Source organism: Aphelocoma coerulescens, chromosome 6, assembly GCF_041296385.1.
Source record: "Aphelocoma coerulescens isolate FSJ_1873_10779 chromosome 6, UR_Acoe_1.0, whole genome shotgun sequence".
In the NCBI taxonomy this organism is placed as follows: domain Eukaryota; kingdom Metazoa; phylum Chordata; class Aves; order Passeriformes; family Corvidae; genus Aphelocoma; species Aphelocoma coerulescens.
The window spans coordinates 20,516,896-20,532,709 of NC_091020.1; the positions used below are offsets into that span (position 1 = coordinate 20,516,896).

Genomic DNA, 15,814 nt, shown 5'->3' on the forward strand with positions numbered 1-15,814 from the left:
ACATGTGCCTCTCCAGAGAAGTCAGGTAGTGATTGTAATATCTTGAATAACCTCCAAGAAAATCTGGAAACCTAATTGCAGATACTGTTTCAGACATTTTTCAGATGACAATGCCAGCCAGCTGTGCCTTCAGAGAGTGCCTCATGAATATTATTGTGAATGATTTCTTTGCAAGCCTCTTAGCCCGTGTAGAAGATGATGAATGTTTTTGTGGCACAGCAGCCTGTGGGTTTGCCTGCACGGTCCCCGCAGCTGCGCCGCCTCGGGCGAGATGCGCTTGCTCAAACTGGGTCAGAGGTTGAAAGTTCTTGGCAGCTGCATCTCCCCGCTCGCAGCTGCTGGCATGCTCATCTCTCCTTGGATTTAGAGCTGCCCAAGCAGGATGTGATTGAGGCCAACTCTTTTGCTGGACATCTCCTTCCTCTGGGCTTCTTTCCTTCACTGTTTTTTTGAAAAGGGAAAACAACTCCCCAGGACTGCAAATGTCAAATACATTTGATGGTTTTAGGAAGTGTGCCTTTTTTCATGAACTGCAGCTAATAAAACTAGCTATTATAAGAAGCATGTTGTCATTAATGATCAGTTTGGTAAATTCTTTTCAGTCTGTGCAGAAATCTGCTTTAAATTAGACTGCTGAAATACTTTAATGCAGAAGCATTTAAAGCAGAAACAGACTTGTGGGCTGATATATAACATTTTGGAATGTATTGACTAAACTCCAAGTTCTGTTTAAAAATGCAAGCTCAATTTCAGTTTTTGTGCTTACGGTTAAAGAAAAGAGCTTTTAATCTATGGTAAGTTTTTTTCTGAATATCAAGGCATTAAGTTTAGCTTATTTTATTAAAGCAGGCATGCATCCTTTTTATTAATTTTATTAATTTGTTTAAATTACCCCAGTATGGTGGGGTTTTTTCCTAATATGCCTGAATTAAAGTAAACTCAAAATATGCAATTACACATTGCAAAATAAAAAAAAAGTAAAGCATGCACCAAATTAGCTTTATCAGCAGTTTTAATAACGCTGCTCTCAGTGGCAGCCTTAAATGAAGTGGGAAAAAAAAAGCTTCTTTTCTACTTAAATCTGCCACACCATTAAAAGCTTGCAGTGATTTTAGAAATGACTGCTTATTCAGAAGTGAAGCCATCTTTTCCAATAGCTGTCACCTTGTGTACAAAACGGAACGTTTTAATCTTAGTTCAGTAAATACTAGCTTTGACTGGGTCACTGTTTTACATCTAACCTCTGAAAATGTGCTGGGGTGGCTCTGAAATCTTTACAAAAAATAAATACTTGAGGGCTAAAAAACTTTAGTGTCTTCATTTGCGTATTTTTCCAGTGTTGTTATCTCCAGTCTGAGATCTAATGGAGAAATTGCAGTCACTGGTTCGGCAGAATTCCCGTGGTCTCCCAGGGACAAGGGTTTTCAGAGGCTTCTCTTCAGAGGAACAGATGTGTTTTGAATCGGTTTTTGTATGACTCAAACCTTCTAGCTTGCAATATTAACTCTTCCCTTCAAACTTGTTTGTTAGAGTTTAAAAGTGCACAAAGCTCTTAATGCTTATAAAAATGTGTATGTGTGTTTGTAAACAAACCCAAGGACTGACTCTCTCAGAGAAGCTGTAAAATGCTTTTTCACAGGAGTGGTTCTTAAGTAGATTGTTATTTAGAGGTCATGTTGGCTCACCTTGAACTACTACTGGAGAAAAGAGAAAGGCAAGACTTCTGCCTGTTTGCCAGATACAGGGTAGAAACACATTGGTAACAAACTGCCTTGAAACAAGGACAGATAATAAATGGGGGTATTGGGTCTTGCAAGGAACCTGTAACACCTGAATAACAATTTGTCCTACCATAAGCAGTGAGGAAGCTGGGATGGTTTTCTTTGTAAATTCTGTAGCAGTTCAGAGTGTCAAGAAATTTCCCACGATTCGAGAATTGCATGTAGTTAATAAAATATCTATTCTAGAGGTAAACCAAAGACAATCCCCAGAGTTTTAGAATTCATCAGATTATCTTGTCAGTAAATGGTAATGAAACTGGTAGGACCTCAGAGTGACAAATACTTTTGTTTTACATAAAGGCTGTAAAGTACAGTTCAGCTCTTAGTGCCAGGACATCCCCAGTTTGACAAGGGAATCTTGTTAAGGAGAACTTCTTACTGTGTCAGTGCTATGTTGGTGGCACAAATGTATCTTCAGGGTAGCACCTTACGGGGGGGCGGGGGGACGGGGATAGGGAAGCAAGTGTTTTGAAAATTACATGGAGGTATTGAATCTGCTGATGTGAATTCTTCTGATTGCTGGTTTTTTTTTTTTAAAAAACAAAATTTTTGAGGACAACTACAAAGAGTATTGAAGCAACCTTTCCCTTGCTAAGGCTTGAAAAAGAAAGCATAGGCATTGTATGTATTTTCATTTCTGTTCCTGACAGTTGTTGTATTTGGAGGAAACAAAGAATATAAATTGAGGTAATAAAATTATAGAACTTACTTTGCTTTGATTTGGTGGGACATGATATTTTATTTTTTGGTCTGCTGGATTCTCTTTATGGGATCCATCCCCCTCTATGGGGCCTTTGAATTTCTTTAGCAAAGCATGATACATGGAATTTTTTCTTCTCTTAAAGAACTGAGCGTTTGTGGGTTAAGCAGACATGCTGCTGAGCTTGAGGTGCTGAGATAGCAAAATCATCATCTAGGCAGGCTGTATCAAATTCCAAAAGGATAGGTTCAGGTGGTAAATCTGCTGTCTTTCATGGACATTTTTGTAAAGTGTGGAGTTGTTGGGTTTTTTTGTTGGTTCATTTTAATATAAACCTTCTCCTTCCAAGGCTGGCATGGTACTTCAGTACTGGAAAGGAAAAATAGTATGGCAAGGGAGAAGAAAGACTTTAAAATTATTTCTGTTATTGGGGTATGCATGGTACAGAACACTGTAGATATATTCTGTTGAATTCATGGTAAAAATCTGATTTTTCCTTCTTCCAGGCGGTATAATTCAATGCTTAAAAGCAGTGGGCTGTGTTTGTCACCTCCCCTGCACCCCATCTTTGAGCTTGGCTTATCTTTCTGTTATAAAACCAGCTTTGACTTTTGATTGGAAATCTGCAGAGCCGTGGTTGTACAGGGTCTTCTGTAGCTGGGCTTGCTTTTACCTGGTTGCCTTGCTGCTTGAGTGGTGCTTTAGAAGCTTACTTTTAATGGAAGTGACTGTTTCTCAAAGCCTTGCAGATACGTCTCAGTTCTCACCAGCTCACCACTAAGGCTGAGGTGTAGCCCACTTTTGAGCTTTCAGTTTAGAAATTCTGATTATAACATGGCAGGGGGAAGCAGGGGACAATGTTTTGTTTTTCCTTTCCAACAGTGTGTACCTTCCAAGGTTAGTGGTTAAGTAAGACTAATGTCTCTGAGTAATGTGTACTAGGGAGACACAGGGTGTATCAGGGGCTGCCTTTTGTCTTGCACCTGGAGAAGCACCGAGGAAAAAACATCCCTTTGGGCAAAGGTGCTGGGTACTGAAAACATAAAACATCAATTAAACCAGAAAAACAATCCAGTCGATGTCTGTACAGATCTTGCTCGAGTGGGAAGGCTTTGTATATGTGTCTATTTCGAGGACTGGAAAAGGAGGAGGGACAGACACATCCATGTTTTTTCAAACATACAAGATAAATACATGTGAATTTAAATTTTGGCTTGCATGTTGCTCTATTGTAATGATCTTTTCCTTCATTTGTTCACTAAGGCTCTGCTTCTGTTTTTCTTATTAGGATGACAGTTCTGGCAGTCTTGCGTCGATATCTGCTCTCAGTCTATTAAACACAGGGGTATGAAATTTAATATATACTTTTTCTAGTTGTATTCGATGCCATGCATGGGACTGTGTAGCACTCATTGAAATAGAACAAACATCACATTTTCACAGTAGCATGAATATTTTATGGCACTAACCATCAACTCATTAAAAACCATTAGTAAAATAAGCAAGTTTCACATGTGAATCTCACTAACAACTTTAAGTGATAGAGTATTATTGTTTACTGTTTATATTGCATGTTCTTGAATAGCAAGAAATAGGTAATCACAGAGCTTGACAGTAATTTACTTCTATGTTTGCTGTGCCTCATTACTTAATGGTAAAAGTTGAAAGGCTGATGTGTAGTATTTTTGAACACCTTATTAAATTTGAAAATTGATATATTAGAATCTTTTTTCTATCACTAAGCCACACAACCTATTAACAGTGGCACTTCAGAACTCCAGATGCTTTTAATCACTATTTCCAATGTGAAATTGGAAACCTAGAAAAGCATAGCTATTGAAATTTTTGTTATATTTTACATTATTTATTTGCTGTGTCTGGGATCTTTCTGAAATTGCACATGTCCATTACTTTGTAAACTTTTTATGTAATTCTGCACTCTATGTTAAACATGAATAGCACAGATTGGCTTTTTAGTTCTGTGGAACTGTGAAACAGAGCAGTCATGTAACTGCTGGTTGATTCTGATGCCTGTGGTACACATTACACGTTAGATGGGCCTGGCCACTCTCAGCATGTCTTTATTGGGCCCAGGGCTGGCAGCTTCTCATAAACAAAAGAAGATGAAACTTGATGCACCTTATTAAATATCCAATTGAGGAAAAAATACAGCAAACAAAGAATTGAAGGTGGATGGTGTTAACTTTGGAAGATTGTCCTAGAAACTCTTAAGTGTCTGTTTGGTTGTCCTTTTGTACTGTGTGAAGATTAGTATTCTCCATCAATATATTTATTCTTTCTATTTCACCTGAAAATTAGGCAAGAATGTACTGTTCTGCCTGTCCTGACAGCATCTGGAATTCTTATTTCTGGGAAAGTGTCGAGTTTATGACTCATAGAATTTTTCAGTGACATCTACTCTTGCTGTAAACACTTCTTTGTTTATAATCACCTTGTAGTCAGTGCTAGCTCAGCAATTTTAACATTTAACCTGGAGACAGCGTGCATGCTGGTGTAAGATTATGCATTAGCAGAAATTCTTCTTACATGGATGCACTCCTAGGTGATTCTATTAATGCTTCTATTCTTGGATGATCAACCTTAATTCAAATGACAGCATATAAACCTTCTGATGATATATCTAGTTAGCTGTACAGTGTCTTGGAAATAATCATATAGATGTTTCATAGACCCATCTGCTGCAGTCATGTGTGTAGAGAGGAGAGAGGTTTAAAACCATTTACACAATGTATGGCAATCCCCATTCTCTTTCATCAGCAGAAGTCACAGTTGATTGAATAAAATCTGTTTTAGTATCAGGCTTAGCATTAGAGAGGAGAAAGCATGATAGAAGAAAACTGTCATACACAGGATGTTTAACTGGAGTATTAGTATGCCTTGGCATCTACTTTAAATAGAGGCAATCCTTAAGATAGGGGAAGTTTATTCAGTGTTGCATTCTTTAGTTGCATAAATTCTCTACACATCAGGTGCCTTTCTGCTCCAGCATACTTATAACATAATTCGATGTTTGGTGTTTTGTCTGTATAATTGGTACTGTGAGAACTTCCACAGTCCTTGTAACCAAAGGCTTTTATCACTCCTTCCCAGGAGTTCAACTTTTGTTGCTGGATCATAAATAGATCAAACTTAATTCCAGATCCATGTTAAATTTTATGGTTGGTATTTATTCCTTTACAGCTGTATGGTTTGGGCTCTGTAGATTCAAGTTTGTCTTCTAACACTGAATCCCTGTGTTCACACTTAGCTAAATATTTTATCCCAACAAGCATACCCTACTTCAGGTCTCCTAATGCTTTTGGAATGCTGCAAATGCAGCTGGTTTTCCTTTCTGTAAGGTTGTTGGCTTACGTATTGGAAGAAGAGGCTATGAGCAGTTACTTATAAATGTTGCACAGAGCAATCCAGTACTGTTTAGTGATATCTAAAATTATTCTCAGTGGTCTGTCCTTTATGGTACTTCAGCAGAAGGATGACTGAAACTTCAGATTTGCATGTTTTCCGTGTAGATATCTAAAAGGTGAAAGCAATAAAGACCTCTGTGGCTTTTGTTTTGGTTTTTTTTTGCATTTAGAACACCAGGGCATTTTTGTGGTGTTCTTTGCTGTGGTGGTGGGGGTGGATTTTTTGTGGTTTTTGGGTGGGATTTTTGTTGTTTTGTTTTAAGAAGATACTGTTTGAGATATTTTTATCTTCTTAAACAAATGCAGTGTATAAGCAAAAGACATTTTCCCAGCCCCGGTTACCTGTCTGTAGGTTAATAGGCTTATCTATATCTCTGCAAGAATAAATACCAGAAATGCAAGTCCCTCCACATACCAAAGCACTCTTAAGTATATTGTCACAGTGTTTTCCAGAAAAAACATCATTTCAGCTTGTTACCAGGTTAATTATTGGCAGTGGATAAGAGGCTGCAGTTCCAGACTTACTAAGAAGATAACTGGTTTTACTTTTTATTAAAGCTGAAATTTGCTTTCCTTTATTTTGGAATTGTGAAGTGTTCTGAATTTTCAGTAAATGGCTGATAAGTTGCAATAAAGATTTTTAAAAATAACCTCCTCTAAGTTTGTGAAACCATACATGTGACACTTCCAAAATAATTTTCTTACATATACAGGTTTTACATAGTCTTGAATCTTAGCTGTCAACTGTTCTATCTTCTGGCACATGCCCTGCATATTAAGCATTTGACAAGACATTTGACTTTAAACTGGATTTTACCTTGTTATGGGAGAGTATTAGCTCACATCTTTCAAAGTGAAATTTAATGTCAGCTCAAGCTTTTTAGATTCTGCATCAAATGCACCATTAAGGATATTGGATTCTTTACATCTAGTCATACAAAGTATTCCAGAAAAAAAATTGATACTTTATTTGCGTAAGTTCTGCAGACATCTGATGATTGTGGGATCTAATCTTCAAATAAGTTTCCTAGAGCACAGGCTTTTTGAGGAAAAAGCCTTTTCCTTTGGAAGGTTCTGATACTTTGGAATGTATTTCAATTTGGGGAACAGGCAGCCGTGACGGTTTGAGCCTGAGGCTATTTTCATCTCTGTTTTGACTCTTTCTAGTAACACTTATAGTTTTCCTTCTCTGCCCATGTGATCTCTATTTACAAAACCCAACTGTTCATGATGTGTACTTACTTTCAGAAACACAGTTGGATGATGAGTTCTGCCTTTTGTGAAAATCTCTGTTGAAGAATTTTTAATTTTTGCGTTTTTCCTTTCTCTGTTGCTTTGGAAATAGTGTATCAGTTTTTAGCACAGGTGATAGCTGGAAGCTATGTTCACATGTATTGCTTGTATTAAAAAAGGTAAGTGGCTTTGTTTCTGATGTACGTCTTGCAGTGGTTTTTTTTCTTTTTTTTTCCTTAAAAATTTGCATACAAGTTAGATATGTAGTGATGTTGAAAAGGTTGCTGATGTTTGAGCTTTTGCATCTCTGACCACTAAATGAACTTGATTATGTGGCTCTTGTTACAAAGGAGAATATGAAAGTAAATCAGAACTTCTATCAGGAGTAGGAGGGATGGCATTGCTACGGTATGGCAGGCTGGATGCTGATTTCTGGGTGTTATCACAGGATACATTCCTAATTTACAAATGCACTGGAGTATCCTGAGGTATACAGCATGACAGGAGTACAGATGTTGTTTCTGTTTTTAAGTGGAATGAAATAATTTTAGGCTTGAGAATATGTGTATTCATTCATATGGTGAACATTGATTTTTTTTGATTTTTCTTGTGCTTGTGTGAATTACAACAGAACTCTACCAATCCTGTGTCCAGTTGTTCAAGGTACTTGTTTGTATGTGCTGAATGGTGTCAATGCATATTATTCCATTAGTTTGGTAGCACATTTTTATTTACAGAGGCTAAAAAGAAGGGGATGTGAGATTTGAGGTTTTCATCTGGCTCTGTTGAGCTTTTTTCCTAAAGATTGTGTCATATTTCTGTTTTGTTGAGTTGCTGTTGTGGTAAAAGGGTTAGAATTCTTTCTTCCTCAGAATCTTGTGTGTATTGAAAGCAGTTAAATATTTCTTTCTAAGTAGATTGCATGTTTTAACCTCGGAGAAAGGAAATTACATGAAACAGACTTGTAGTGATAAATACTGGTATATTGTCACTGAGTGTAGTGTAGGTGGTTCTGGTTAATCTGGGTGTGATTGTGTTGCTAAAGGCCTCAGGAGCATGAGGTGTACTGGATCTTAAAGGGGGCTAGAATCAGGAGGAAGAAACTGGGAGAGACAGATGTTCTTGATTAGTGGTCTTTGTTGTTAGTGCTGGGGGTTTTTTTTGTCAACTTTACATATTAATATACTTGTGCACTAGCTAGGCTGGGAAGATTATGCAGATTTCTTTACTACCTGATCCTGGGATGCTCAGCTGTAATATTGAACTAGAATAGATCAAAGGTTAAGTTGATACAAGAAACTGCTTTCTCATTCATCTTTACTTAGCAGTCCTGGAAAGCTGCACTGTTGCTATCAGCAATTTCAACTTGTAGTGTTTGCTGCTTGCTGTCTTATTAAGTAATGTTAAAATATTTCATATGACATTATTTATGCATTAAGTAATACCATGCTTACTAACTTGGAGTGAGGCTGAAAATTGAAATTTAATTTTTATCAATTATGTTGTTTAGGAATATGAAGCACGGACAGGAAGAATGTATAAACCTCCACCCCCATCAGCAAGACGTAAAAATATTGAATTTGAGCCACTTTCAACTACTGCTTTGATTCTGGAGGATCGACCATCGTAAGTATGATTCTGCTGTGCAACTGAATGACTGAATTTTAGATACATTTCTGATGACCTGAAATTCACATGTCTTGTGTGAAAGAATCTTTGGATTATTCTGTCCCACATAATAGCCTAACAAATACTTCCAGAAGTATTTGTTAAGTGTATCATGGTCTATATGAGGAATTCTTTCTCACTGTAATGGAGCCACCAGTCTGTTATCTACTGTATATCACAGCTGTCTGTGACCATGCTCTGGGCATCCTCCAAGTCTTCAGTAATTTTCTTGATCAATTTAATAAAAAAAACATTAGGTAGGTAATACCTAAAAGTGCACCTGAAGGCAAGGAAACAGAAGGTGAAGATGTAACAAAACTCACATTAAGTACAAACAAGAATAGTAATGAAAAATGGGTAATAAATTGGTCAGTATTTTCAGCTATACAGTCTTCAGCAATTTGAAGAAAAGAGAAAGGACCTGCTGACTAGGAATGCAAGCTGAGGAAAACTAATGGAGCAACATTTTCAAATTGCACCATGAAAAAGCTTGTGATGGTACTGTTAAATGTTTGCTCTAATCACTTCCAGTTAGGAAATGGAAAATAGAACATATTCATGTTTCTTTCAGTATTCTCTCTAGGGGTATGTAAGCTCATTCTGTGCTAAGACAGAAATATCCTGAATGAAATTATGGGTTGCTATGAGTATTTGTTTTCATAAATGCCTTATTTCTTTTACTGTATGGTAGAGAGTAAGATATGCAATAACTGGATTGCTGATGTTTTTCTTTACTTTCATAGTATTATGATTCACAAGCTAGGATAAATATACTTTTGCAAATGACACTTGTTTCAAATTGGAGTGCCATCCCAAGCCTGTAATGTCTTGCTGCAGTCTAACCTTTGAAAATATATTCTGCACTCACTTTCATTGACAATATTAGTAAGTGATTTTGTCTGCTTGTATGAGAGGAGAGAGAAAACTTTTTTAATATTAAAGTGATAAAACTGTTCTCTATTTATTTTGGACCAAAGTAGACTAGAGATTGGGTAAGAGGCTGAGACCAAACACTGTGTTCTAATTTGCTTTGAAGTGAGTTTCCTTGGTCAAGAGGAAGTGTGTTTGGCAATTAGGGGATCATTATGCAGCTGAAAAACAAACACATTTTTATCTGGTGAACTTTTAGACTGCACCAAGCTTCCTTAGCTTTAGCTCTGACATCAGTAGTGATCTAGCCTTTCTTCCTTTGGGAAACCTATCATCTTTTGTGAGAGTTTTAAAGGGTTAACTACAATGATTAAAAGCCTTTACCTTTTATTGAAAATATGTCATCATAGATTTCATATGAACAACTGGAGTATCAACAGGCAGGTATATTTAATGATTAAAATACACATGGGCAAAAATGCATTGGAATAAATAACTATATGGTATATCAGCATTTCCCTTTTGTCACCTCATTTGAGCATTATTCCAGGTGTTCAACAAATTTAATAACCTTACTTTGGGGGAAGCTCTAGGAGAACTAAAAACAGGAGCAGCAAACATCTAGTAGTTCTCTACAGCTGTCACTGGAACACTGGCAGTGTGACAACCCCAGAATTCACCTTAGAGAGAAACCAAATTTAAACCTGTTCTGAAATGGTCCAGAATGTCATTTATGTGTATTGAATTCAGGAACAACTTGTTTTCAGAAATCTTCCTGCCAAATCAGTGGAGGAGGCGTTACGTCATCGACAAGAATATGACGAGATGGTGGCAGAAGCAAAAAAACGAGGTATGTTAACTGCCAGTAATCACTGTAATTCCTCTCAACTCTGCAGCAAAAATAAAGTAAATCCTGGCTTGTAGGCAAGTAGATACATTAAAGAACCTCTTGTTTAGTATCTGGGTTATTCTGTGGTGCATAGGGGCACACAGTTTAAAACAGAACTCAGTTACCAAATTGTTATTCTGCGAATGTAGCTGGGTTCAGAATGCAACTTAACTTTTTATTTACTTTTTAAGGAAAAACTTCTTTTTTTTTCAGGTACTTACATAATGTGGTCACCTAGAAACTTTCTGGATATTTGGACTCTTTTTTCAAGCTGTGTTGCTACAGTTGCCACTAAGAGCCAAAGTATAATAAAGCTGACTGCTTAAAGATCTGGTTTCTTAAGAATTTCAGATCAATTTCAATGTGGAGATGAAAACTTTGGGGTTATTTTTCAATCAGCTGTACCTGTGTGACCCTTTTTACTCCCACTAGACACGATTAATTTAAAAAACAGATTCGTAGTATCTGGTACTGTGTCAATCTATGAATAGTTGTTGAAAGGACTTTTGTAGTCTTGTGCCTAGTATTCAGGGAATAAGCTATTTTAAGAACCTGTGCTGCATGTTTTACTTGGGCTGTTGTCAGAGATACAATCTTCTGAACTGATTGATCCTCTATGGATTCATGGCAGCTTACTTTGAAAGATGTAATAAGAAATCCATGGCATTTGACAATGCATTTCACTCTGCTCTTGGGATGTGTATCTTTTAAGTTGTGATCTGTTGTCTGTGTTCTTTACTAACAGCATCTTTGGAGGTTCAGCCATGTGTAGTGTTTTCATGTGTGTGCCCTGGTTTATTAACTGTTGCTACACACCCAAAGCTTCAGCAAAAACTTGATTAAGCTGGTCGGCCATATCTGTTTACCAGGGAGGGCATGTTTACTCTCTTGATGTGTCTAATGCATGCTTAAATAGAAAATGTCTTGCAGTTTCACAGTGGTTCTAAGTGATGTCAGGAGAGCACTGCTCTGTCCTTCTTTTAGCCTTTTTAATAAGAGGAATCTACAAATGATCCTTTTTTAACAGAAGGCAGGACATTGTTCTCTTGTTCAGCATTGTGACTTTGTCTTAGGTCTTTAGGTCCTGTTTCCAGAAAAGAAAATACAGAATCCTTTTAGGTGGAAGCTTCAGTAAAATTTGAATAATTTTAAAATGGGTGTAGAATTGCACTTTTAAATAATAAAATTATCTATAAATATTGCTGATTAGTCTAAGTAATAAATAAGGCTCAGATAGAATATGGTATGAAAATCATGAGAGGAAAAACAGCACTGATGATGTCCTTGCTTTTTAGTCATCCTGTGTACTGCAGAAGAGAATTCTCTGAGTTTTCTAAACTGATTTTTGCTTGTCTAAATCACTGTATTTGAACAACTTAGCTTAAAATAAAAAATGTCCAGAGAAATACATCTACAATCAACAGAAATAGTATGTGCAACTGTAATTTACCCTTGATTTTTTAGACATTCAAATACTTGGGTAATAGCTGAAAAACTTGCCTAATAATTTGTGTGCACTAATACAGAATTATTAACATGTTATGCCTAACAGAAATTAAAGAAGCACATAAAAGGAAAAAAATAATGAGAGAGCGTTTCAAGCAAGAAGAGAATATCGCTAGTGCTATGGTGATTTGGGTCAATGAAATACTACCTAACTGGGAAGGCATGTAAGTAAAGTTCTGTTTTGTAAATGAGGCAAGCATGGTTTGTTTCTCCTCTGGAAACTGAGGACCCACATACCTTATTTTCCTTTTCTGTGTTGTCAAGAAGTCAGTTTTTGTTGCCATGATATAGTGTGAGGTCATTACAGAGCAACATGAAATCTGCTTTCTGGGAGCTGAATGTTTGGGGGTTTTTAATGGGGCTTCAGCATACACAGATCCTTGAATACTGATTTGGTAAATAGTATGTTATTTTGCTTGTAAATTGCCCAGTGATTTTAGAAAACAAGATGTGCAATATGTGCCTTTTTTTTTTCTTTCTTCTCCCTGCTTCCATATATTAGGCGTGCTACCCGAAGAGTTCGAGAGCTGTGGTGGCAGGGATTGCCCCCAAGTGTTCGTGGGAAGGTTTGGAGTCTAGCTGTGGGAAACGAATTAAACATCACTCCTGGTATGTTCCTAACAGATCACATGTTAATACTAAATTAAGTTGGTTATTTTCAAAGAAAAACGTACACTTTTGTTAAAAAAAAAATATAAATCAGGGTATATTTTTTTTCTGAAGAAATGTATTTTGCAAGGTTAGGAACAATTGTGTTTTACAGTTAGACATTGTAGCCTCATAAATTATGGAAATAAGGTTCAAAACCTGCTTACAAAAACATTTAGTAGTATAAGAATTAAGGTAGTGCTTCCCCCCAGAAAATAATTTTTATGTTTAAAATTGAGAATTTGTAGCTTTGCTTTCTTAAGGGAGGGAAAAGGGGAATTGCTTTATTTCATAACTAAAGAGTGATGAATTGTAAGCATTTTATTCACAAAAATAGAAATCTGAATTATGTAAGGCATGATTTCCCTGTCATAATTAGCATGTTCACCTCAGCAGAAAGCACAATACAGTGCACACTGTAAAACTGTGTATAGTGGTAAACATCTAATAGATTCTTCTCCTGCCCTCAGTGATGAAACCAAGTAACCAGAGTCAAGAATACTTAGCATGCTTTTATCTTGGATGGGTGCTTTTCTTACTACTTCCTGTTTGGTTATTGGTTTTGTTTTGCTTTCTTGCAGAACTTTATGAAATCTTCTTGTCAAGAGCTAAGGAACGATGGAAAAGCTTCAGTGAGACAAATTCTGAGAATGACATGGAAGGTGAGATCTCCTGAGTGCTCAACAACCTCCTATTCACTTTTACAAACCCAGGAAGTCTCACAAGTTCCTCTGCAATTGCAGCATTAGGAATATTTGTTAAAAATTCTCGAAGTCATTCCCTACTTAAATGTTTGCTATCTTTCAACAAGTCAGTGAGTAAGGGGCTTGGCAGTACTTACTGTATCAATAAATGACACATTAAAGTAGTGCATGTGCTACTTTCAAATTAATGTTTTCCTCTGAAATACCAAGACTCAGCTCTCATGAAAATGTTAGATGAAATACAAAAAGAAGAAATAGGAAACTACATTACAGTACATGCTTTTGCTTAGCTCTCCTTAGATGGCTTCTCCTTAGTTGGTATCCCTTCCACGATTATGGGAAAGAACAAAAATCTTCTATTTTTTGGTTCTGAAACTGAGAGGTGAAAAATATGAAACACGACACATTTCAGATCCCACTTCTGTTTCCTTGCCTGCCCAGGTGGCCTTTCCTCCCAAATCTATGAAGTGGAGATATTAGCACTCTTGTGTGTAGAATGCAGTTTTGCTGTCTCCTGTGGATGTTCTTTCTGTGAAAAATAGTATCAGTGATGTTTTTAATGTTGGATATATCCTTGTTATAAAGGTTAACTCCTTGTGCTGTTGATAATTTTTTTTTTTAATGCTGCCCTGTGATAGTGTCTTTTCCATTACTTCAGTTGTTTGCACTTGCCATAGCCAGTTTGACTGTAAATTATTTGGTTCTTCCATAGGGATACCTCTGTGATTCATTCGAAGGTTGTCTTGAGACAAACAATTTATAAAAAATTCTGTGTATACATGACTGTAAATATGCTTATCCTTGGAAAACATGTTTGTACCTCTTGGTCTGTGGGGTGGCTGTTTGCTTGTTCTGTTGTTGTGGGGGTGTGGGCTGTCTGTGGGGGAAAGCTTAGGTAATCTGTTTCTTTTAGAAAGGTAGTAGTTCTGGATGGGAATGAAGGGAGAAAGGGCTATTTTAATTGTGCCAGATGTCCTGGGAAATGTAATAATAAGGGAAAACTTGAGAGTGATAGAATTTTCATCTCTGGCTGAAAAGCAAGCAAGCTAATAATGCTTACTACTAATCTTTGGTATCAAAGTCTGGAAGACCAACTATCATAGTTTTAGGAAGACTGGAATGAAATGCTGCTTTCCAGGCTTCAGCAGAGCAGGTTCTGTTTAGCCTGTTCATCAAATTGTCATCTTCTGCTTTCCAGTTGGCTCTTGTCTGATTTAAGCCCTCTGAAAGAGCTTTTTCCCCAGGTGCTACCTTTTTCCCCACATCATCACTAGTGTTTGTATCATGTCCCTATGGCCTATTCAAGGGTCAGCAGAATTTCTTCTGGAGGTTCTTGAGTGAATGCTGCCTTCTTTATCTTCATGTGCCTGCAGGAGTTTTGTTCTGAAGTTTGTAGAATTTATCAGCTTTTAATAGGTGTTGGTTTTGTTTGCAGATGCAGGTGCCTCTGTTGCTGATCGTGAGGCCAGTCTGGAGCTAATTAAGTTGGATATATCACGCACATTTCCATCCCTGTATATTTTCCAGAAGGTGAGATTCCTTTAAATTTAGTTATGACAACTTTAGAATTCTGAATAGTTAAACAAGAAAAGAAATACAACTGGTCAAATACAGAATATTTTTAGAAGCTGTTTGGACTTTTAAAATGTTTTTAAGTGAGAATAAAGTAGAGACTTAATGATGGACTGTAAGAGGTTTTTTTCTCCTTGAAAATCTTTAATAGGAGATTCCTATTAATGATTATGAAACTACAGGCAGAAATGAGAATATTCTCACTGCTATGGAAGTCTTGATGCTTTCTAGTACACCATTTCAGGCTTTATGACTTTTATATAGCTACAATATGTGCACATGCATGTATATAAAATAACAGATAATATTGTAATATGGTAACTTGTGCTGCTAAGTATTAAAATAGCCATTGTCTCTGAAAAGGAAAGACCAACCTTGGATCTGTACCAGATATCCTCATTTTCCATTAGGTACTGATTTCCACTGAATTATTTCATAGGTTTGTTGTTAACTTTTCTTTTAACATCTCAAAAGCATTTGTGGTAATGCTTGGAGTAAAAAATGGTATTATTCTAGATGTGAATAAAGCAACAATTTACTGGCTCACTTGCATCTTAAAATATCAGCTTGTTCTTTTCCTATATTTTTAATATGATTTTGAAAATAAATATTTTTGTTTCTCCTTCCACTCTCCCCTCTTATTAGGGTGGTCCTTATCATGATCTCCTGCATAGTGTTTTAGGAGCATATACATGTTACAGACCAGATGTGGGATATGTAAGTATTTGATGTAAAATGTTTATAACATAGCAAATGTCATAAGATGTCATGTATTAAAGTATATTAAGTAAATAGGTTTTCTAAACTTTATACTACTA

The 15,814-nt window shown here is 36.5% G+C and overlaps 1 protein-coding gene across 2 annotated transcripts in view; it reads left to right on the forward strand.

Annotated features, from left to right (window-relative positions):
* The window catches only part of TBC1D12 (TBC1 domain family member 12), a 41,776-nt gene that overhangs the window by 20,373 nt on the left and 5,589 nt on the right, over window positions 1–15,814 (forward strand). The window contains exons 3-10 of one of the 2 annotated variants that reach the window (XM_069019671.1): window positions 3,770–3,826; window positions 8,650–8,765; window positions 10,445–10,527; window positions 12,119–12,236; window positions 12,575–12,681; window positions 13,302–13,382; window positions 14,860–14,954; window positions 15,642–15,713. In XM_069019671.1, coding sequence (XP_068875772.1) covers window positions 3,770–3,826; window positions 8,650–8,765; window positions 10,445–10,527; window positions 12,119–12,236; window positions 12,575–12,681; window positions 13,302–13,382; window positions 14,860–14,954; window positions 15,642–15,713 — 729 coding nt within the window. The remainder of the gene's footprint in view (window positions 1–3,769; window positions 3,827–8,649; window positions 8,766–10,444; window positions 10,528–12,118; window positions 12,237–12,574; window positions 12,682–13,301; window positions 13,383–14,859; window positions 14,955–15,641; window positions 15,714–15,814) is intronic. The other variant, XM_069019670.1, reaches the window with a different exon arrangement.